At 42.1% G+C, this 17544-nt stretch overlaps 1 protein-coding gene and 1 non-coding gene across 2 annotated transcripts in view; one reads left to right on the top strand and one right to left on the bottom strand.

The window, feature by feature from the left end:
* CCDC141 (coiled-coil domain containing 141) overlaps window positions 1-17294 on the bottom strand; it is a 192770-nt gene extending 175476 nt beyond the window's left edge. The window contains exons 1-3 of the mRNA XM_036254760.1: window positions 17237-17294; window positions 11046-11275; window positions 8325-8447 (exon numbers count right to left, since the gene is read on the bottom strand). Of these exons, the coding sequence (XP_036110653.1) occupies window positions 8325-8447; window positions 11046-11147 (225 nt within the window). The 5' untranslated portion in view covers window positions 11148-11275; window positions 17237-17294. The remainder of the gene's footprint in view (window positions 1-8324; window positions 8448-11045; window positions 11276-17236) is intronic.
* On the top strand, window positions 4256-4362 carry LOC118625976. The gene has a single exon (XR_004958809.1). It is a non-coding gene; the product is annotated as a U6 spliceosomal RNA (small nuclear RNA).
* Window positions 17295-17544: the final 250 nt, after the last annotated feature.

The following is a 17544-nucleotide window of genomic DNA, read 5'->3' as shown; positions in this document are numbered from 1 at the left end:
CACTGTCACAGCAAAGCATCCGCACAGCACAGCCTCACGGTATGGCTTCACTCTGTGGAAGATGATGCTGAGCTCCACGCTTTTGGGCGTGACATAGACAAACTCTTGGGTCTAAGCCAGTGTTGGTTGGGCTTTCTGTTATTTGTCACCAAATACACACCAAATAAATAGGCACCGTAGCTGTTGCCTTCTGTTCCAATTATCTTTTGCTGTGTGACCAGCCGCTGCATAGTCTAATGACCTAAAACAACAATTATTCATTTTGCTCGCGATTCTCCATTTGAGTGGAGCTCTGTGGGGAAGATGTGTCTCTGCTCCACACAGGTCAGCTGGGGTCTCAACCAGCGCTGCAGAATCTACCAGCAAGATGCCAGATGGCTCACTCATGGCCGGCCAGCCAGGGGCGTGGGCCGGGACCTCAGCCAGGGCTCTGCCGGAGGGCTCCCCTCTGCACACGGGACTCTGCAGCACTGCTTGACTTCTCCCAGGTTGGTTGGGCTCCAAGAGTGATGATTTGAAATGACAGGAATGAAAAGCAACCAGTCTCTTGAGATTGGGCCCAGAAACTGCCACAGCATCATCTATGCTGTATTCTTTTGGTCAAAGCCATCCCAGAGTCTGTCCAGTGTTAGAGGAATGGACACAGACCCCACATCTCATTGGAAGGAGTGATAAAAGAATTTCCAGCCATTTGACTCTTCCACAACCTTCCTTTGCGCTGGTCTTTCTAGAGCTGTCAAGGAAGGTATGTTTGCTATACCCGAGCCACGCTCGGTTCCCTGCAGAAATGTGGACGCTGTCTCTCTCTTCCTGACTGGAGGGTGGGGTTGATTTTGATTTTCCACTTTTTCTTCCCTAAAATCTAGTCCTTGGGACCTGCCCGCGGAGAGAGTTGGGGGGAGGTGCCCTGGGGGAGTGGACTGTGGGCTGCCTCAGGTTGGCAGGAGAGAAGAGAAGATCACCTGCAGCCACGGGCAGTCAGGGTCTGCAGGAGACCCTTGAGGCTGGTTCCCCCGGGCAGCCACTTCCCTTAGTCCAGCTAATCAGGTAACAGCCCCCCTCACTTCTGTAGGGAGAGAAAGGGAGGAGGAAAGATGGGTGAACGTATCTTCCTCAACATTTCTGAGACAGCAGAATTTTCTAACTTGTGGGCTGGTAGGAAAACAGGGACAGAGAGAAAATGGATCTCCTATGTGAAGTGAACATGCTAGGACACAGGGAATGTACACGGTTATTCCTCTTCGAATAGTATGCTCAAGCGTTCCATCACGTTCAGAGTGCCCGTGCACAAAATGTTCTCTAATAGGCAAGGTCAAGTCACAGCTTTGCTTGATACATTCTTAAAAGACATCATCAAGAAAGTGAAAAGACAACCTACAGAATAGGAGAAAATATGTGTTAATCCTGATAAGAGATCAATATTCAAAATATATACAGAACTCTTACAGCTCAACAACAACAAAACAAACACCCCGATTAAAAGATGGGCGAAGAAGTTGAATAGACATTTCTTCAAAGAAGATGTACAATTGTGCAGTAAGCACAGAAAAATATGCTTAACATCATCAGTCACTAGGAAAATACAAATCAAACGACCACGAGATACTACTTCACACCTAGAAGGATAGCTATAATCATAAAAACAGAAAATACTACGTTTTAGAAAGGATATGAAGCAATTGAAGCACTTGTGTTTTGCTGGCGGGAATTCATACGATACGGCTGCTGTGAAAAACATGGCGTTTCCTCAGAAAGGTGAGCATGGAAATGCCACGTGACCCAGCAATTTCACTCCTAGCTGTTTACCCCCCAAAATTAAAAACAGGTCCTCAAACAGATACTTGTATGCCAATGTTCATTATAGCTAAAAAGTGGAAACAACCCACTGTAATGATGGATAAGTTAAATGTGCTATAAAAATCCACACTTTGGAATATTATTCAATCATAAAAAGGAATAATGTTCTGATACATGCTACAACATGGATGAACCTTGAAAACACTACATACTAAGTGAAATACACCTGACACAGGAAAAAAAAAAAAAAAAAACAAGCATTATATGATTCCATTATCTGGAATAGACAAATTTATAGAGGCAAAAAAATACACTAGAGATTACTAGCAAACGGAGGAATGGGAGTCATTGCTTAACAGATACAAAGTTTCTATTTGAGGAAAGGAAAACATCTGGGTAATACATAGTGATGATTGTTGCACAACATTGTGAATGTAATTAATGACACTGAGTTAGTTCTACACTTAAAAATGCTTGAAATGGAAAAATTTATGTTGTATATATTTTAACACAATAAAAATTTTAAACAATGAATTCTTAGTAAAAACTCCAGTTTATAGCAGAAAACCACACTGTTCCATATTTAAGGTAATTTTTATTAAGACTTTTACCTTTACCACCATATATTTTGACTATTTCTTTCTAGCTACATAAACAGAAATGGGACAAAAATAAGCATTCGTTGGGTCAAAGATTTAGTCAGAATCAGAGAACTAACAGGTGTGTTAGTCAAGTCAGATGTGAAATATTTTTGTATTTTATACTCTAAAGGGTCGTTCTTCACTGAATACCACCATATCTATAAACATACATGTCTCTATATCTACATGTTCACATCTCTACATACACAGGAGCCAATGGCCAGAGGTTTTCTTGGTTCTTATCGTTGTAATTCCTCTGGACAATAGCAATGTAGTTATTGCAAGTCAGACGCTGAGGGGAGGAACATTCTCAACAACATCCCTAAGGTATTTCCAGCTCCTCTGTCCCTCCTTGACCATCTGAGGATACAGGGTCATAGTGGCCACAGGCAGGTCTTCACCTGGCTTAACTCTCCCTCTTCTCTTTCCCAAATTTCTTCTTTCTCATTCTAAATGATTCAGGTATGGTTTGGGCATCCAGGTGCCTTTGGAAGTTAATGCTTTTCCCATAAGAGTATGTTTTCCCCACTGAAAATAGGGGAGTGGTTTTTCCTTGGGACACTCCATTGGAGTAGGTGCACCACTGTAAGGAAAGTAAGAGCTCTGGGGTACAGATAGACATGACCAAAATTAGAAACACTCATAAAAATCCAGTGTTTCCAGAATTTTCCCTTTAGTCTAAATTACTAGAGATTAAGATTATTTTCAATGGAAGACAGAAAATAGCTTTTCTATTAAATTAAACATCCAAATTACACTGATATATTAATTATTAACAGAACAATTATACCACTTTTGTTTTTAATCCTCACCAGAGGATATTTTTCCATTTATCTTCAGAAAGAGTGGGAGAGAGGGAGAGTGAGAGAGAGAAACATCAATGTGAGAGAGACACATCTATTGGTTGCCTCCAGCACGACCCCGACCAGGGCCAGGGATGAACTGCTGCTGAGGTACGTGCCCTTGACCAGAATTGAACCCATGATTCTTTGATCTGCGGACCGATGCCCTAAACGCTGAGCCAAACTGGCCAGGGCCAATTATACCACTTTTTAAAAGGCAGCAGGCACTTCCATAAATCATTGCATTTCTCCCCCAAATTTTTTTAGTCATTTTCCAAATAAATAACCTGAACCCAGAGAGGCTAAGTGCTTTGCTGAAATCAGAGTGGACTCATTCTGGCCGGTTAGCTCAGTGGCCCTCGGAAGGAAGGGTCATGGGCATGTACCCGGTTTCAGGTTTGATCCCTGGTCCCGGTCGGGGTCACACACATGTGTTTCTCTTACACGGATGCTTCTCTCTTTCTCTCTCTCTCGCTCGCTCTCGCTCTCGCTCTTTCTCCTTCCCACACTCCTTCCCACAGTGTCTAAAAAACTCAATGGAAAAAATCTCCTCAGGTGAGGATTAGGAACTACAACAACAAGCAGAGTGGACTCAGAATTGAATTCCTACACCCTCCCAAGACTCCTAACTGTGACTCTTCTTTATAATTAGAACGATGGCAGGAAAAAACAGACTGAAATGAACATTCAACATTGAATATTATTGGCTGCTCTGACAGCATTACTAGTAATTAGTTGAATTAGTGATTTATTTCTTTTCAAAATGAAATTCACATTCATACTTACATTTTTTGTTATTTAAAAAAATACTTTGTCATCAAATCTGGAACAGTTTCAGAATGCTTGACTTTTTTAAAACCAGTAACATTGAAGATGATGTCGCTATTTAAAATTTCTTGAGGATGGGTGGCTGAGTTGATAGTGGTGGATGGAGTGCGCGATGGTATGGGAGAGGAAAATTAAGAAGGCATTGGAGTGCTCACTTTGGCAGCACATATACTAAAATTGGAACGATACAGAGAAGCTCAGCATGGCCCCTGCACAAGGATGACACGCACATTCGTGAAGCGTTCCATATTTTTATGAAACTGGACATCAACTTATACCATACACAAGAATAAACTCAAAATGGATAAAAGACTTTAATGTGACTCATGAATCCATACAAATCCTAAAAGAAACTATAGGCAACAAAATTTCAGACATCATACACAGCAGAATTTTCACTGATACATCACCTAAGGCAACGGAAACAAAGGAAAAAATGAACACATGCAACTATATCAAACTCAAAAGCTTCTGCACAGCAAAAGATACAATTATCAAAATGGAAAGGCAACCCACTGTATGGGAGAGCATAATTGCCAACGATACATCAGATAAGGGGTTAATTTCCAATATATATAGAATACTCATACAACTCAACAAAAGGAAGACAAAGAACCCAATTAAAAAATGGGCAGAGGAACTAAATAAACACCTCTCCAAACAGGACATACAAATGGCTAAGAGACATATGAAGAAATGCTCAACATCACTAATCATCAGAGAGATTTTTATTAAAACAACAATGAGGTATCACCTCACACCTGTCAGAATGGCTGCCATCACCAAATCATCAAACAACAAGTGTTGGTGAGGGTGTGGAGAAAAGGGGACTCTAGTATATTGCTGATGGGAATGCAGACTGGTGCAGCCACTATGGAAAACAATATGGTGTTACCTCAAAAAATATAAAATTGAACTCTCATTTGACCCAGTGATCCCACTTCTAGGAATATTCCCTAAGAAGCCTGAAACTCCAATCAGAAAGAATATATGTACCCTCATGTTCATAGCAGCACTATTTACAATAGCTAAGATCTGGAAACAGCCCAAATGTCCATCAGTAGACAAATGGATACAAAAGCAGTGGTACATATACACAATGGAGTACTATGCAGCTGTAAGAAAGATCTCTTATCCTTTGAGACAACATGGAGGGACCTGGAGAGTATTATGCTAAGCGAAACAAGCCAAGCAGAGAAAGACAAATACCACATGATCTCACTTATTTGTGGAATATAATGAACATGACAGTCTGAGGAACGGGGTAGTCCCAGAGATGTGGAAGTGGGGTACAGACTGACAATCCCCAGAAGAGGGGGTGGGAAGAGATAAACCACAGAACTTGTATGCATGTATGCATGAACAATGGACATGGACAACAAAGCTGGGGACAGGGCAGGGAGGGTGGAGGAGGGAGGTATCAGTGGGGTAAAAAGGAGAAACATCTATAACAAAATAAATAAATTAATTAAATGAAAAAAAAAGAAGAAGAAGAAGAAGACATTGGCTAACAGCCCGTGTGAAGTCAAAAGCTCATTTTACTTGAGATTTCATGTTCTTAGACCCGTATGCAAAGAGGCAGTATGGCCCATGATCCCATGATACATTATGTTAAGATATACAATAGCTGTGAAGCTTTCGGCATCTTACAGATAAAAAGCCCGAAGTCCTGCCCAGCCAGTGTGGCTCAGTGGTTGAGCATCAACCTGTGCACCAAGAGGTTGCTGGTTCAATTCCGGGTCAGGATACAAGCCCAGTTTGTGGGCTCAATCCCCAGTAAGGGGTGCGCAGAAGGCAGCCAATGGATGTTGATGCTTCTCTCTTATTGATGTTTCTCTCTCTCTCTCCCCCCCTCTCCCTTCCTCTGTCTCTAAAAAAATCAATAAAAACATTAAAAAAAAAAAAAGCCTGAAGTCCAGAAGGTTATTCCATAGCCACAAAACTGTTTTAAAAGGATGAGAAGACTCCAGAATCTAGAACAAGCACCTTTGAAAGATGGGTCCTGTTAAAAGAAAAACCCCTTTCCAGCTGAGCTCCTGGGTAGATTTCAGGAGGCAAATTTGAGTCAAGTTTTTGGGAGATCTGAATTGCTCCACCTAAGAAAGCATTCTCCCTGGAGCTGTGGTCCTGGACAGGATGGGGCAGGGAGGAGACGTGGCCGAGAGCTGCAGACTGCCACGAGCTTCCCCACAGCCCACAGTACTCCAGTGGGCTGAGAACGATGGCTGGGCACCCACTGTTAGTGGACCTGGACAAGGGATGTAGTTTCACGTCCCGATTAACTTCAGAAACAGGTGCATATGAAGGAGATAACGGCACAGGAGACCATAAGAGAGTAAGCCCCTGGGGATGGGCAAGAATTGGGAGGAAGCTGATGGGTTTCCACTGCCCATGGAACTGAGCTTTTAGGGCAGCAGTACAACCTTGGGCTGTTGGCTGAATTACACAAGTACGTGGCATAGTTAGTGCCAAAACATTGGTCTTTTGATTCCTGGTTCAACCTCATTCACATCATAATGTGGTTTTGTAGACACACAAAGGACTTCCTGGTGGCCAGTGACTGCTACCTTGAAGGACAGCCCAGAGCCCAGAGCAAGGAGCTGGCTAAACAGCAAAATCAATTCTGGATTCTAATGGCCCCCTGCTTCAACACTAACTCTTCCTTCAACTTCTCAGTCTGATTCACCCAATTACTTTTCCTACTGTCCAATCAGAAAACCACTGCTGGCATTATTCAGATGCAGACCAGAACTACCTCTAAATCTAGGAAGCAAGTATAAATTTCAGCCAAGATGTTCAAAGAAGCCAGTAATATTAAAAACACAGAACATCCAGTCCTTGCAGGCCCCTGGATCAAACCTCTTTGTTCTCAGTGACGACATTCATTTGCCCACGTGGGTTATTATTCACCGGGTTGGCTGTTACTCACAGGGCTGGCTTCATCACAGGGCTCCATCCTCGGGAGGGAAGACCACTTGGGATTTAAAATTTTACCTGTCGCTGTGGTAAAAGTGTTAATAATTTTATCTCTGAATTTGTGTTTTATAAGTGAAATCCAATGGGACAACAGAGGAAGGACTGGAGGCCCAGAGCCTCAGTGCGCGTGTGCTCCTGTCTCCTGGGGAGAGTCTCTGTGCTATGCAGTCTGCTTCCCCGGCCCCGCTCAGTGACCCTGTCCTCTGCCCGGGAGGGGTCAGGGTATGGCTCAGAAGAGCTGGGGTCAAGCCCACACCCTGTGACTGAGCCATGGCCTAGGCCGTATCACCCCACACACATCCTCATGTCTGAAGGAGCTAGACATTAAATAGCAGATATATAGAAAAATAAACACCGTAACTGGTCAAGAAAAAGCTTTATCCTGCTTTTTGAACAGGGAGCCCCAATTTTCATTTGGCACTGGGCCTCACAAATTATATAGCTGGCCCTGATTAGATACCTTATCTGGTAATCACAAGGCAATATTATTTTTAAATTTTTTTTTTCTTTATTGATTTTAGAGAGAAAAGAAGGGAGAGGGAGAGAAAGATAGTAACATCGATGAGAGGAAATATCAATTGGCCGCGTCCTGCATGCCCCCCACTGGGGGTTTGGCCCACAGCCTGGGCATGTGCCCCGACCAGGAATCGAACTGGCGACCTCCTGGTGGGTCAATGCTCAACCACTGAGCCACACAGGCCAGAGCAATATTATTTTTAGATTCTTAACTAAATAACCATAGCACATGCAGAATAATAACTCTGATTTTACTAAAGTATTATTTGGTTTCAAGAACTCTTAATATTAAACACAAAGTCAGGTATTTTCAGTAGTTCAACAGAAGGGAAAAAACCTCTGCATTACTCTTGCCAGCAGGTATCAGCAACAATAGAAAGTCTGGATCTGTTGATGTGACCCGACAGTGTGATGCATGAAATGGAAAAGTGATGGAATTTTTTTTCTCACTGAGGCAGCCAGGAAAAAAAAATTACTTATTGCTCCACAGTAAAAATATTATCACTCCATATTTTCTGTCACATTGGGGAAAGTTTTAAAAACTCTTGTTACTGCTCTCCACTGCTGGCGTTTGCTCACAAGTAGCTGCAGCGTTTTCCATGGTCTGGCAGCTCCCGAAGGCAGCCTCAGGCCAGGACAGCAGAGGGGCCGAGAGGAGGTGTAAGGAACGGCTTTTTATTTCTGTTCAGTTTGCATCTGCATCATAGCTTCATATCTTTCTTACCTTGAGCTTGGCCAAAAGAAGTTCATGATCATGAAGAAGTTTTTTGGTTTCATCTTGACTGCTACCAATTTCCAAAATATTGGGCTGCGATTCAGCCAGCTGAAGTTGTACCCATTTGCCACACTAAAAATAAAATTGAATGAAAAGCACTTTTAGTTCCTCTTGTTCTTTCCCCTTCACCCTTCTCCTTTTTCTCTGTGTGTGTGTGTGTGTGTGTGTGTGTGTGTGTGTTTTAAGTTTCCAGTTTTACTGTGAACACTATTCTTTCCTTAGAGATGGGCCTTAATCAACTGAAACACAACAGGTCTAATATAAATCCATGTCCTGCTTTTTCTTTCTTTATTCTTAAGATAGTCTTTTCTCTTGGCATGTTGGATTTCAATTTAAAATTCCCAAATGAGGAACACATACAATAGATGATATATTATTGACTATTACAGAATTACAAAATAATTCACATAATTGTATGTTCTCTCACTCACAAAAATATTTTCCATAAAAATAGTGAAATTCCACTCGGGCAAGTAGAATGCAAACTTTACCACAAGAGGAAGGAGTTTTTTGTTTTTGTTTTTGTTTTTGTTTTTTTCTTTATTGATGTTTGAGAGAGGAAGGGAGAGGGAGAGAGAGAGAGAAACATCGATGAGGGAGAACATCAACTGGCCGCCTCCTGCATGCCCCTCACTGGGGATTTGGCCCACAACCTGGGCATGTGCCCTGACCGGGAACTGAACTGGTGACCTCTTGGTGCACGGGTCGACTCTCAGCCACTGAGCCACACCAGCAGGGCCTGGGAAGGTTTTGTGAATCAATTTAGGCTGATCAGTGTCTTTACATTGACCTTGCTGGTTTAACCAGAAAGAATAAACAGCAGAAGAAACAACTGATTTTCATCTTATTTCAAAGTTAAAACATAACATTTTCCAACTTTCGCTGTCAAGTGTTCAATAAAGTATATAGGAAGATATCAGTAAAATTAGACACATGTGACAAATGCCATTTGAAAGCAGCCAGCTTGTCTTCCATACTCGGGACCCCCTCACTGCTCCAGGACACGCTGACCACTGCATTTCCTGAGGAAGTGCCCATCTGGGAGGCAACAACGCAGTAAGGAGGAGGGGCCGCAGCCGGCACATGCCCGTGGACAGGGGAACTGCTGAGGAGAAATGAGAAAAACATACGTCTGCTGCAGGTCATTAGTTCCCTGACACCGTTTGGAAACAAGAGGCCCATACGGATCGGGCACAGGCGCTTCTCCTTTAAGGTGGACTGTGCACTCGGAAGAGCTGGGGATTAGTGATGTGTGATGGCAGTGGGCTGAAGGGCTGAGGTGGGGAGACGAAGGGGATGTTCTCAGGAACACAGTTCAATGAAAGTAAGAATTCCCAGTGTGATCTTAGAGATTTTTTCCTTACTGTCAATACCTCGGCCTCTCCTATAATATTCTGTATGCATCATTCTTTATCCTGCTCTGAGAAATATTTTGTATTTGAGGGGGAAAAATTAACTTTTTGAAGACAGTGAGTTTGCCTCTTTTCCTTCATTGCTGAAGTTTGCAGATACTCAAAGGATCGTAAAATCACACGCAAATTATCAGTTTTTGCTACATTTGCTTCAGGCTTTTCTCCAAGTGCACTCATTGCCTTTGAAGAGACAGAAGGCAGGGAGTCAGCAGAGGTCCTGTTTATGTGGGGCCAAGTGTCAACGGCCCTGGGAAATGGCCTGGCTGGGTGGGACACACTGATTCAGTGCTACAGGAGTAGATCGTTTTGCTCAATGTCAAGTGCTGTTTTCCTATTATGATTTTCACATTAACATAAAATTCACAGAATTAGGTGACGTTAAACAGGCCTTGTTGTTCCTGCTCTAACAAAAGGCCTGGCGGGGGTGGGGGTGGGTGTCCTGAAAGTAACTGGCTGGTCAGCGCCAGCTTGTCGCCGGCCGGATTCCCTTCATTAAACACTGAATTCCTTAGGCGGTGGATAGTCTAGTTCCAAGCATAACGTTTCATGGGGTATTGCAGGGCATTTTCATAGGAAATAAAATCACAGTTGTCTTCTTCAACCTAAAGATGTGTTATCATCTTTGCAAACAGGCAAATTGCTTGACATAAAACATGTCATAAAACGTAAGTCCCAAGTGGCTTCAACTTCCTGCTGTCAAGAGCAAATATGACACATGCCCTTTGCACATTCCCTGGCAGGGTCTTCATTCCCCCAACAATGTGGCCGTGTCACCACCAGGGCAAAGAAGGGCACATGTCAGAGCCGCTCATCGGTTTTCTGTGTTCCATTATGCCCGAAACAATGCCACCCCCTCTCTGCTGGGACTTTCTTGTCCTTCCTCCTTCACATGCACTCTCAAAAATCACAAATATATCATAGGTCCACTTGACTCGGCAGCCTCGCAATCATGACTTAGAAATCAGGAGTGCCTTGCCTTTGAAAACCAAACTGAAAATCCAAGGTTTCATTGTTTTGCTTTGTTTCTAACCAAGCTGCTGTCCATGCCTCTCACTAACTGAAAGGGAAACTGTAGCAACTGGCTGAAACTTCACAGAGGTTTTTCTTCGCTGCCCCTTTAAGACAGCAGTAAGATGTTCTCGCTGCGTTATCTCCTAGATGCCGTGTACTGCTATCTGTGGAATGTTCTTTAGGATGATCGACACCCAGCAAGACGTCCGCAGCCACACAGGAAAAAAAAAGAAAGTTGTCAGCTTACCTTTATGACAGCTATAACGATTTTAGAGTCCCCAGCCTGCACAGCCACCGAACTGACTGTCGTGGTGGAAAACTCCGCTCCGGGACTTCCTTGGCTGGACATGGTGCTTTAGAACCAGCTTACACTCTGGGCAGCCTGGGTGCCGGTGTGTGTCTGCCGGTCATTTCAGAAGGCAACCACCGGGTGACTTGGATTCATTCAGGGGAAGCGCTCGGCTCGCACTGATTCCTCTGCCAGAAGGAAAGAACAGGAGGTTAAAAATAGACAACCCCATTGAGTTTATCATGAGCGAGAGAGGAGAAGGGAGAATCGCCACACCCCTAGTATGGTAACACTAAGTGCCTGTTATTTTTGCCATTATCTTAAATGTGGAGGGCAGCTTCGAGCTCTCTTCCTATCAGCTGATGTTTGATAGCAAATGGAAAAAAAAAAATTACATCCTGACAGCTTGAGTTAGTTTTGCCACTGAATCTATACAGTTATAGTGGACTTTGAAACCAGCCAGTCATTGACTTGAATATCGACTTTTCAAGACTTTTGAAGTCTCTTTTACGCAAAGAAAGACTTCCAAAATGTACTTTAAAAATAAATTCTGGTATGCATTGGTTTTGGGATTAAGCCATAAAATTGCTTGGAATATATCTTTTGATTAATCTGCTTTTCTAAAACTTACTGCCTTTTGTCAAATAAAGTTTATATGGAATGGTCACATTTTCTCAGAGCCTCTGATGTCTTAGGGACATTTAAAAAGTATTGCAGTGAGCATTTATCAGTAAATAGGTACCATTTTAGGAATTCGTTGTGACTACTAGACTCCACTGAATAGCATTTTTAAACTCAGTTACCACAGATGCGAAGAAGCAATACACTTTGCTGTTACTTTTTAATTGCAACAAGAATATATTTTGTGTTTAATTAAAGTTTAACACTGTGTCTATTTTTCTACAATGAAATAAAAGATGACGATATACTTCAGGTGTTATTTTTATTCTCCCCACACTGTCTGTGCAGGAAAATTATAGACAGCTTCGAATTAGAGCCCAAGATTGGCAGGTTAATCCTATTGCTAGAAACTCAGTGTGTGTCACAAGTTGTCTGTGGTATTAAACAGCAGCTGTTGGATCCCTTGTCAAAGAACAGCTGAGAATAACACCGATGTGTGGGTCAGAGGGCAGACACAAACACATCAGAGATATTGACTCCAGTGCTGCTGGAGCCATCAGAAATCTCTGGGACAGAGCCAGAATGGAGGAGATAGCTATAAACAGAGTTAAATGAGTTCCACTCACTGTTTAAACCCTCAGCTCCATTTAAAAGCATGTTCAGGTTCGGGGCCAATGTGCAGAAGACTGAGTCAGCACCACCGCTTGGTTTTGCTAAGGGTTCAGGATAACATTCTTGAATCAAGGGGGAAATGTGTTTTCACATGTATTGCAGTGTTCGGCAATTAGTTTTGTTTCCCAGAGCATGTCACGGCTGCTCCACAGTGATGTCTCCATGACCCAGGGCCCTGCTCCCAGCACCTGCTTGCTGCTCCAGAGAGGAAACCGGTGCTTGGACTCCACGAACTTCACCTGCTGCCATAAAGAGGGCATTTGGAGCAAGATCAGAAGAACAGATGCCATCATGATGTAGAAAATATTGTCCGTGGTATTTTATGGGAGGGATGGAGAACCTCAATGCTGCACACAAGCCCCTTTTGCTTGAGCAAATCCCTGGTCCAAACAAACCAAAACAAACCGAATGAAACTAGTTTTCAGCTAATTGCTCTTAAGAAAAACTAAGAGTTGACAATGGTGTCACACCCCAAACTAAAATGCCCAAAGGAGCTTTGCTTAAATCAATGTGTACATTGCCAATCAGAACAGCAAACAGTGACCCACCCCCAAAATACACAGTGCACTTTTGCTCAAAGTTAATACTGTTGTTAGACACTCAGTATGAATCATAAATTGCACACAGGCCCTCAGGAGGCAAAGGGAACATTTAGCAGTGAGCTGCCAAGACCACGTCTAGGAAAAGAGTGGTTATGTCCACAAAGCCCCACTTAAGATGGATGAAGTGTAAAGGGTGTGGAGGGCAGCGTGGAATGTGGGGAATTGTCAGCCCACACAAAGGGAAAGGGAGAGAGAAATGAAGAGGAGAGAAACATGACTGAAAGTCTGATTAACTCCAAGACTGAGGGGCAAAGGGAATTAAAAATATTTAAGTATTAAACAATGAATTCAGCTATTCAGCAGCGAAGATGGTGCATTTTTGTGTGTAGATGACCTTTCTTTCTGTAAATTCAATGAAGCATAAGTTTATGTGGTGACTAATTTCTTTGAATTCAAATTCTTGGCTTGAAAAATCTTCAAAAGACTTGAATCACTTTTCATTATTTTTATTCCTCATCCGAGGACATGTTCATTGATTTTTAGAGAGAGAAAAAGAGAGAGAGAGAGAGAGATAGAAACATCAATCTGTTGCCTCCTGCACGCAGTCCAGCCAGGGTTGGGGATCAAACCACAACATAGGTATGTGCCGTGACCTGGAATCGAACTTGTGACCTTTCAGTGTACGGGACGACACTCCAACCAGCTGAGCCACGCCGGCCAGAGCTTGAGTCACTTTTTTCTCCCCTTCCCTTGCTTTCTATTTTTATCCTCTTCATTTTCAATGCTTCCCGTACAGGAGCTCTCTGTTCACCAGATTTCTCCATCCACATCTAACTAACTCAGAACCATGGCCTGTGTTCTTCAGCTAACACAACATTTAATTACAAAGTGCATTATTAACTCGAGAAAGCAATCTGGAGAATAGTTAGTATAAAACATTTTATACTACAGAAATCAGTACACTATGATAAGACGTTATTAAAGCTTTTTAAGTTACAGTTTGTTTATGCTCCGCCTCCACCGTCACACACACACACCAAAAAGCCCCAGAAAATAAAACAAAACAGAAAACCTTATAGGCATCCTCATAGCCTTTGAAGTTTATAGAGGATCTTGCAGAGGATATTATGCCTTCTCTGTTTATCCCTCTGGGAAATGTCTGTTTTTATACCAGCTGAGTTTTAGTGAAATATCCTCCATGGGGAATCAGAAAGCTATAAATGGATTCTGTTGAGTTGCAAATAGCACTTTTTTTTTCTCATTTTTAAAAAATTCTGGTAATATACACATAACAGAAAATTTGCCGTCTTCGCTATGATAAGTGTACAGTTCAGTGATGTTAAATACGTTCATGTCTTGTGCAGCCATCGCCACCGTCCATCTCCGTAAATGCTTTAATTTTGTAAAACTGAAACTATACCATTAAACAATAATTCTCCATTCCCTCCTCCCCCAAACCCCTGTCACCACCATTCCACTTTCTGTTTCTATGATTTTGACTATTCTAAGTGTTTCATATAAGTAGAATTATGCAGTTATTTGTCTTTTTGCAACTGGCTTATTCCACTTACTATAACATCCTCAAGGTTCATCATATTGTAACATATGCCCAAATTTCCTTCTTGTTTTAAGACTTAATAACATTCCATTGTGCGTATGTGTGTATGTATACACACACACCTACACGTACATATATATGTGTGTGTGTGTGTGTGTGTGTGTGTATACTTTTTAAAAATCTTTGCAGACCATCTCATAGGGTTACTGTAGAGATTTAAAGGGTTTCTTCACATAAAGTGCTTAGAAAACAACCGGGCATTTAGCAAATGCTATACATGGAGTATGGTGCAGAATTGGTGTTTACAAATATTGGCTGACTGACTGAATCACATTAGTCAAACAGAAAATGAAGATGGTTTTTATACAACTCACTTATTCAACATGTATTCATGTGACCAATAGTTACAGAGCATTTGCTACATACCAGGCATTTACACATTAGGAGTATAAGCAGCAAGCAAAACTGAGGCCCCTACCCTCGAAAGGTGAAGTTCCGATGAGAAAAGATACACCGTAAACAATGAAATAAGTGACCAAGGTAAAAATCCACTGTGATAAAAGCTAAGAGAAAGACAACTCGTGGTGGTTTAAGTAGATGGCATCACAAAAGCTTACATGAATTTGCTGGGAAATTCAGGGGGTACTTTCAGGGTATTTCTATTGGAATATAGAGACTAACAGGAATAATAAACTGCGGATGATTCTAAAACAACAACAAATAAATCATACAATACGGCAAAGGCATTGGGGCTCTACAGTCAGACGGACTTAACCACTTTGTGCCTCAGTTTCCTCACTGCTAATCGTGGATAAAGAAAACACCAACATCATATAGGGCTAAATAAGATAATATCTGTAAAACACTTAAAATAATGCCAGGCATATAGGTGGTGTTCTGATAGTTCAATATTATTTCTAAGATGCCAATATCAGTTAAGGGACCTCCTAAAACTAATAACTGCCACAAAATTTGAAATAAATTTTTTAAATTAAGTTTTTTTTAATGGATTAAATAGATTAGAAAGACATAAAATATGCATTATCAGGAAGGAAATAATCTCACTATAATGAGATGGCAAAAACATTTCAGCGAGACATCATTTATTTCTAGAGAATCATCTTTACCATTCACTTCAGCCAAAATGTCCCCTCCTTCTTTCTGTAATGTAATTCTCCTGGCACCTCTCTAATCCTAGAGAAGACATTAATTTGCCTATGTCAGTTATGACCCTTGTAGATTACAAGCATTCTCACTTAACTGTCATCCATAAGTAAACTGAAGCGCTTCTTCCTCTTCAAACAACCCACTCCAGCCAGCAACGTCTTTCCATTGCATGTATTTATTTGCTCATCCATCAAGTATGATTAAATACCTGCTAAGTGGCAGGCTCTACTCTAGAAGCCCGGCACACAGCAGTCAACAAACCAAAGTTTGTCCACTGATGGAGCTTGCTTTCTGGTAGGGGAAACATAACCAGTTAGGAAACAAACAAAAAGTACACATATAACTATGTCAAGACGTAATAAGTGTTACGAAGAAAAACAGTGCAGGGCAGGAGAGAGAGTGAACAAAGGGAGAAGGATGCTATTTTAGGAAGGAGTCGGGAACGCTCTGCAGAATAGACGAGATTGGAGTCAAGACCAGGATTACGTTGAGCAGGACACGCAGATACCTCCGGGAAGAACATTTCAAGCAGACGGGGCATATGTTACATTGAGATGTATTCAGGAGGTGGACGTGGCTGGAGCTAAGTGAGGGTTGAGAGACGGGACAGGCCACTGATTGAACAGGATCCTCTGCGGTGGTGGCACCTAGGTCACGAAGGGCCTTGCAGGTGCCTCTGTGTCCCAAATTGCTTGGGACACCCATGCTTTACACCTGTTGTCCTGGCATAATTACTCTGAAGGCCCCTGTCACTCTCAATTGTCCCATTTGAATGATAAATTCGATGGTAACCCTGCTCCTAAACCGAAGTAAGGACTTTGGATTTCATCCTGAGTGAGACAGGTCATTATCGCTGGGTTGTCATCCAAGGAATGACATCATTTAACTTAACATCATCGAAGAAACTCTTTGTGGAGAAGAGACTGTAGGAGTCAAGACTGAAAGCAGGAGTTGGGGTGAATCCCACAGTATCCAAGCCACACAGGCCACACGTGCTCCGTTGGATGTTTCTTTGTGGACACATGGACTTTACTTAAGAATAGAGTATCCGAAACATCATGACTCCTTTTAACAGTTTTAACCGCATAGACTTCCTTATAGTTAAAAATGTTTAATGACATATAAATCCTCAGCTTCTCCATAAGACCTGGGAGAATAATTAAAAAAACAACTTTTATATCCAGCAAACGTCCCTTCTGTAAGTGATAAGGGAAACAAAACAAAACAAACAGCATTTGGGCCAGTTCCAAGAACACTTAGCTTGGTCCAAGATCAAAGGTGGCTGCACTTATTATCAGTTAAGCAATGGTTTACCAAACGTGATGTGTGAAATATCAATATTTGTTCAATGATTAGCGACATCTTTTCTTGAAATTTCTCTATTTAGAGCAATGTATGGAAAACTGTAAAATATGTGTGTAGACTTCAATTAAAATAAACAGCAAACACATGGCAGTGACTGATTTGGGAAAAGTCCTTTCTGAACGGGAGAGATATACAATAATACTTCAAGTTGGAATATATATATATATCTTTAGAGTCACTGAAAAGCTTTCATGTACAAGATTGTTTTTATAATTTTAACTCACAGGACTTCCTGTGCTGAGCCGTGCACGTAGGCTCCAACGTAGCAGGGATCTCTTGCTGATATAATTCCTCTCGACATGATGCAGTGCCCTCAGAGTTATCCTTAAAAGGTAGGGCCATTATATGAGAAGACAGACATCTTAGTCAACTGGGCTTTGGAAAATCACAGTTTCTTTCTGTTTCCTCAGTGTTGCTGAGCTCCAGCTGAGGCTGAGAATTTCCATCCCTGTGGTCCCCAGGGAGGCTCCAGAGCGGCCGTAGTCCAGCGCTTGGGAAGCCAGAGACACTGAGGGGAGCTGTCACTTCTCCA

This window comes from Molossus molossus, unplaced genomic scaffold, assembly GCF_014108415.1.
Source record: "Molossus molossus isolate mMolMol1 unplaced genomic scaffold, mMolMol1.p scaffold_m16_p_11, whole genome shotgun sequence".
NCBI lineage: Eukaryota > Metazoa > Chordata > Mammalia > Chiroptera > Molossidae > Molossus > Molossus molossus.
This window is presented reverse-complemented; position numbering and strand designations above follow the sequence as displayed.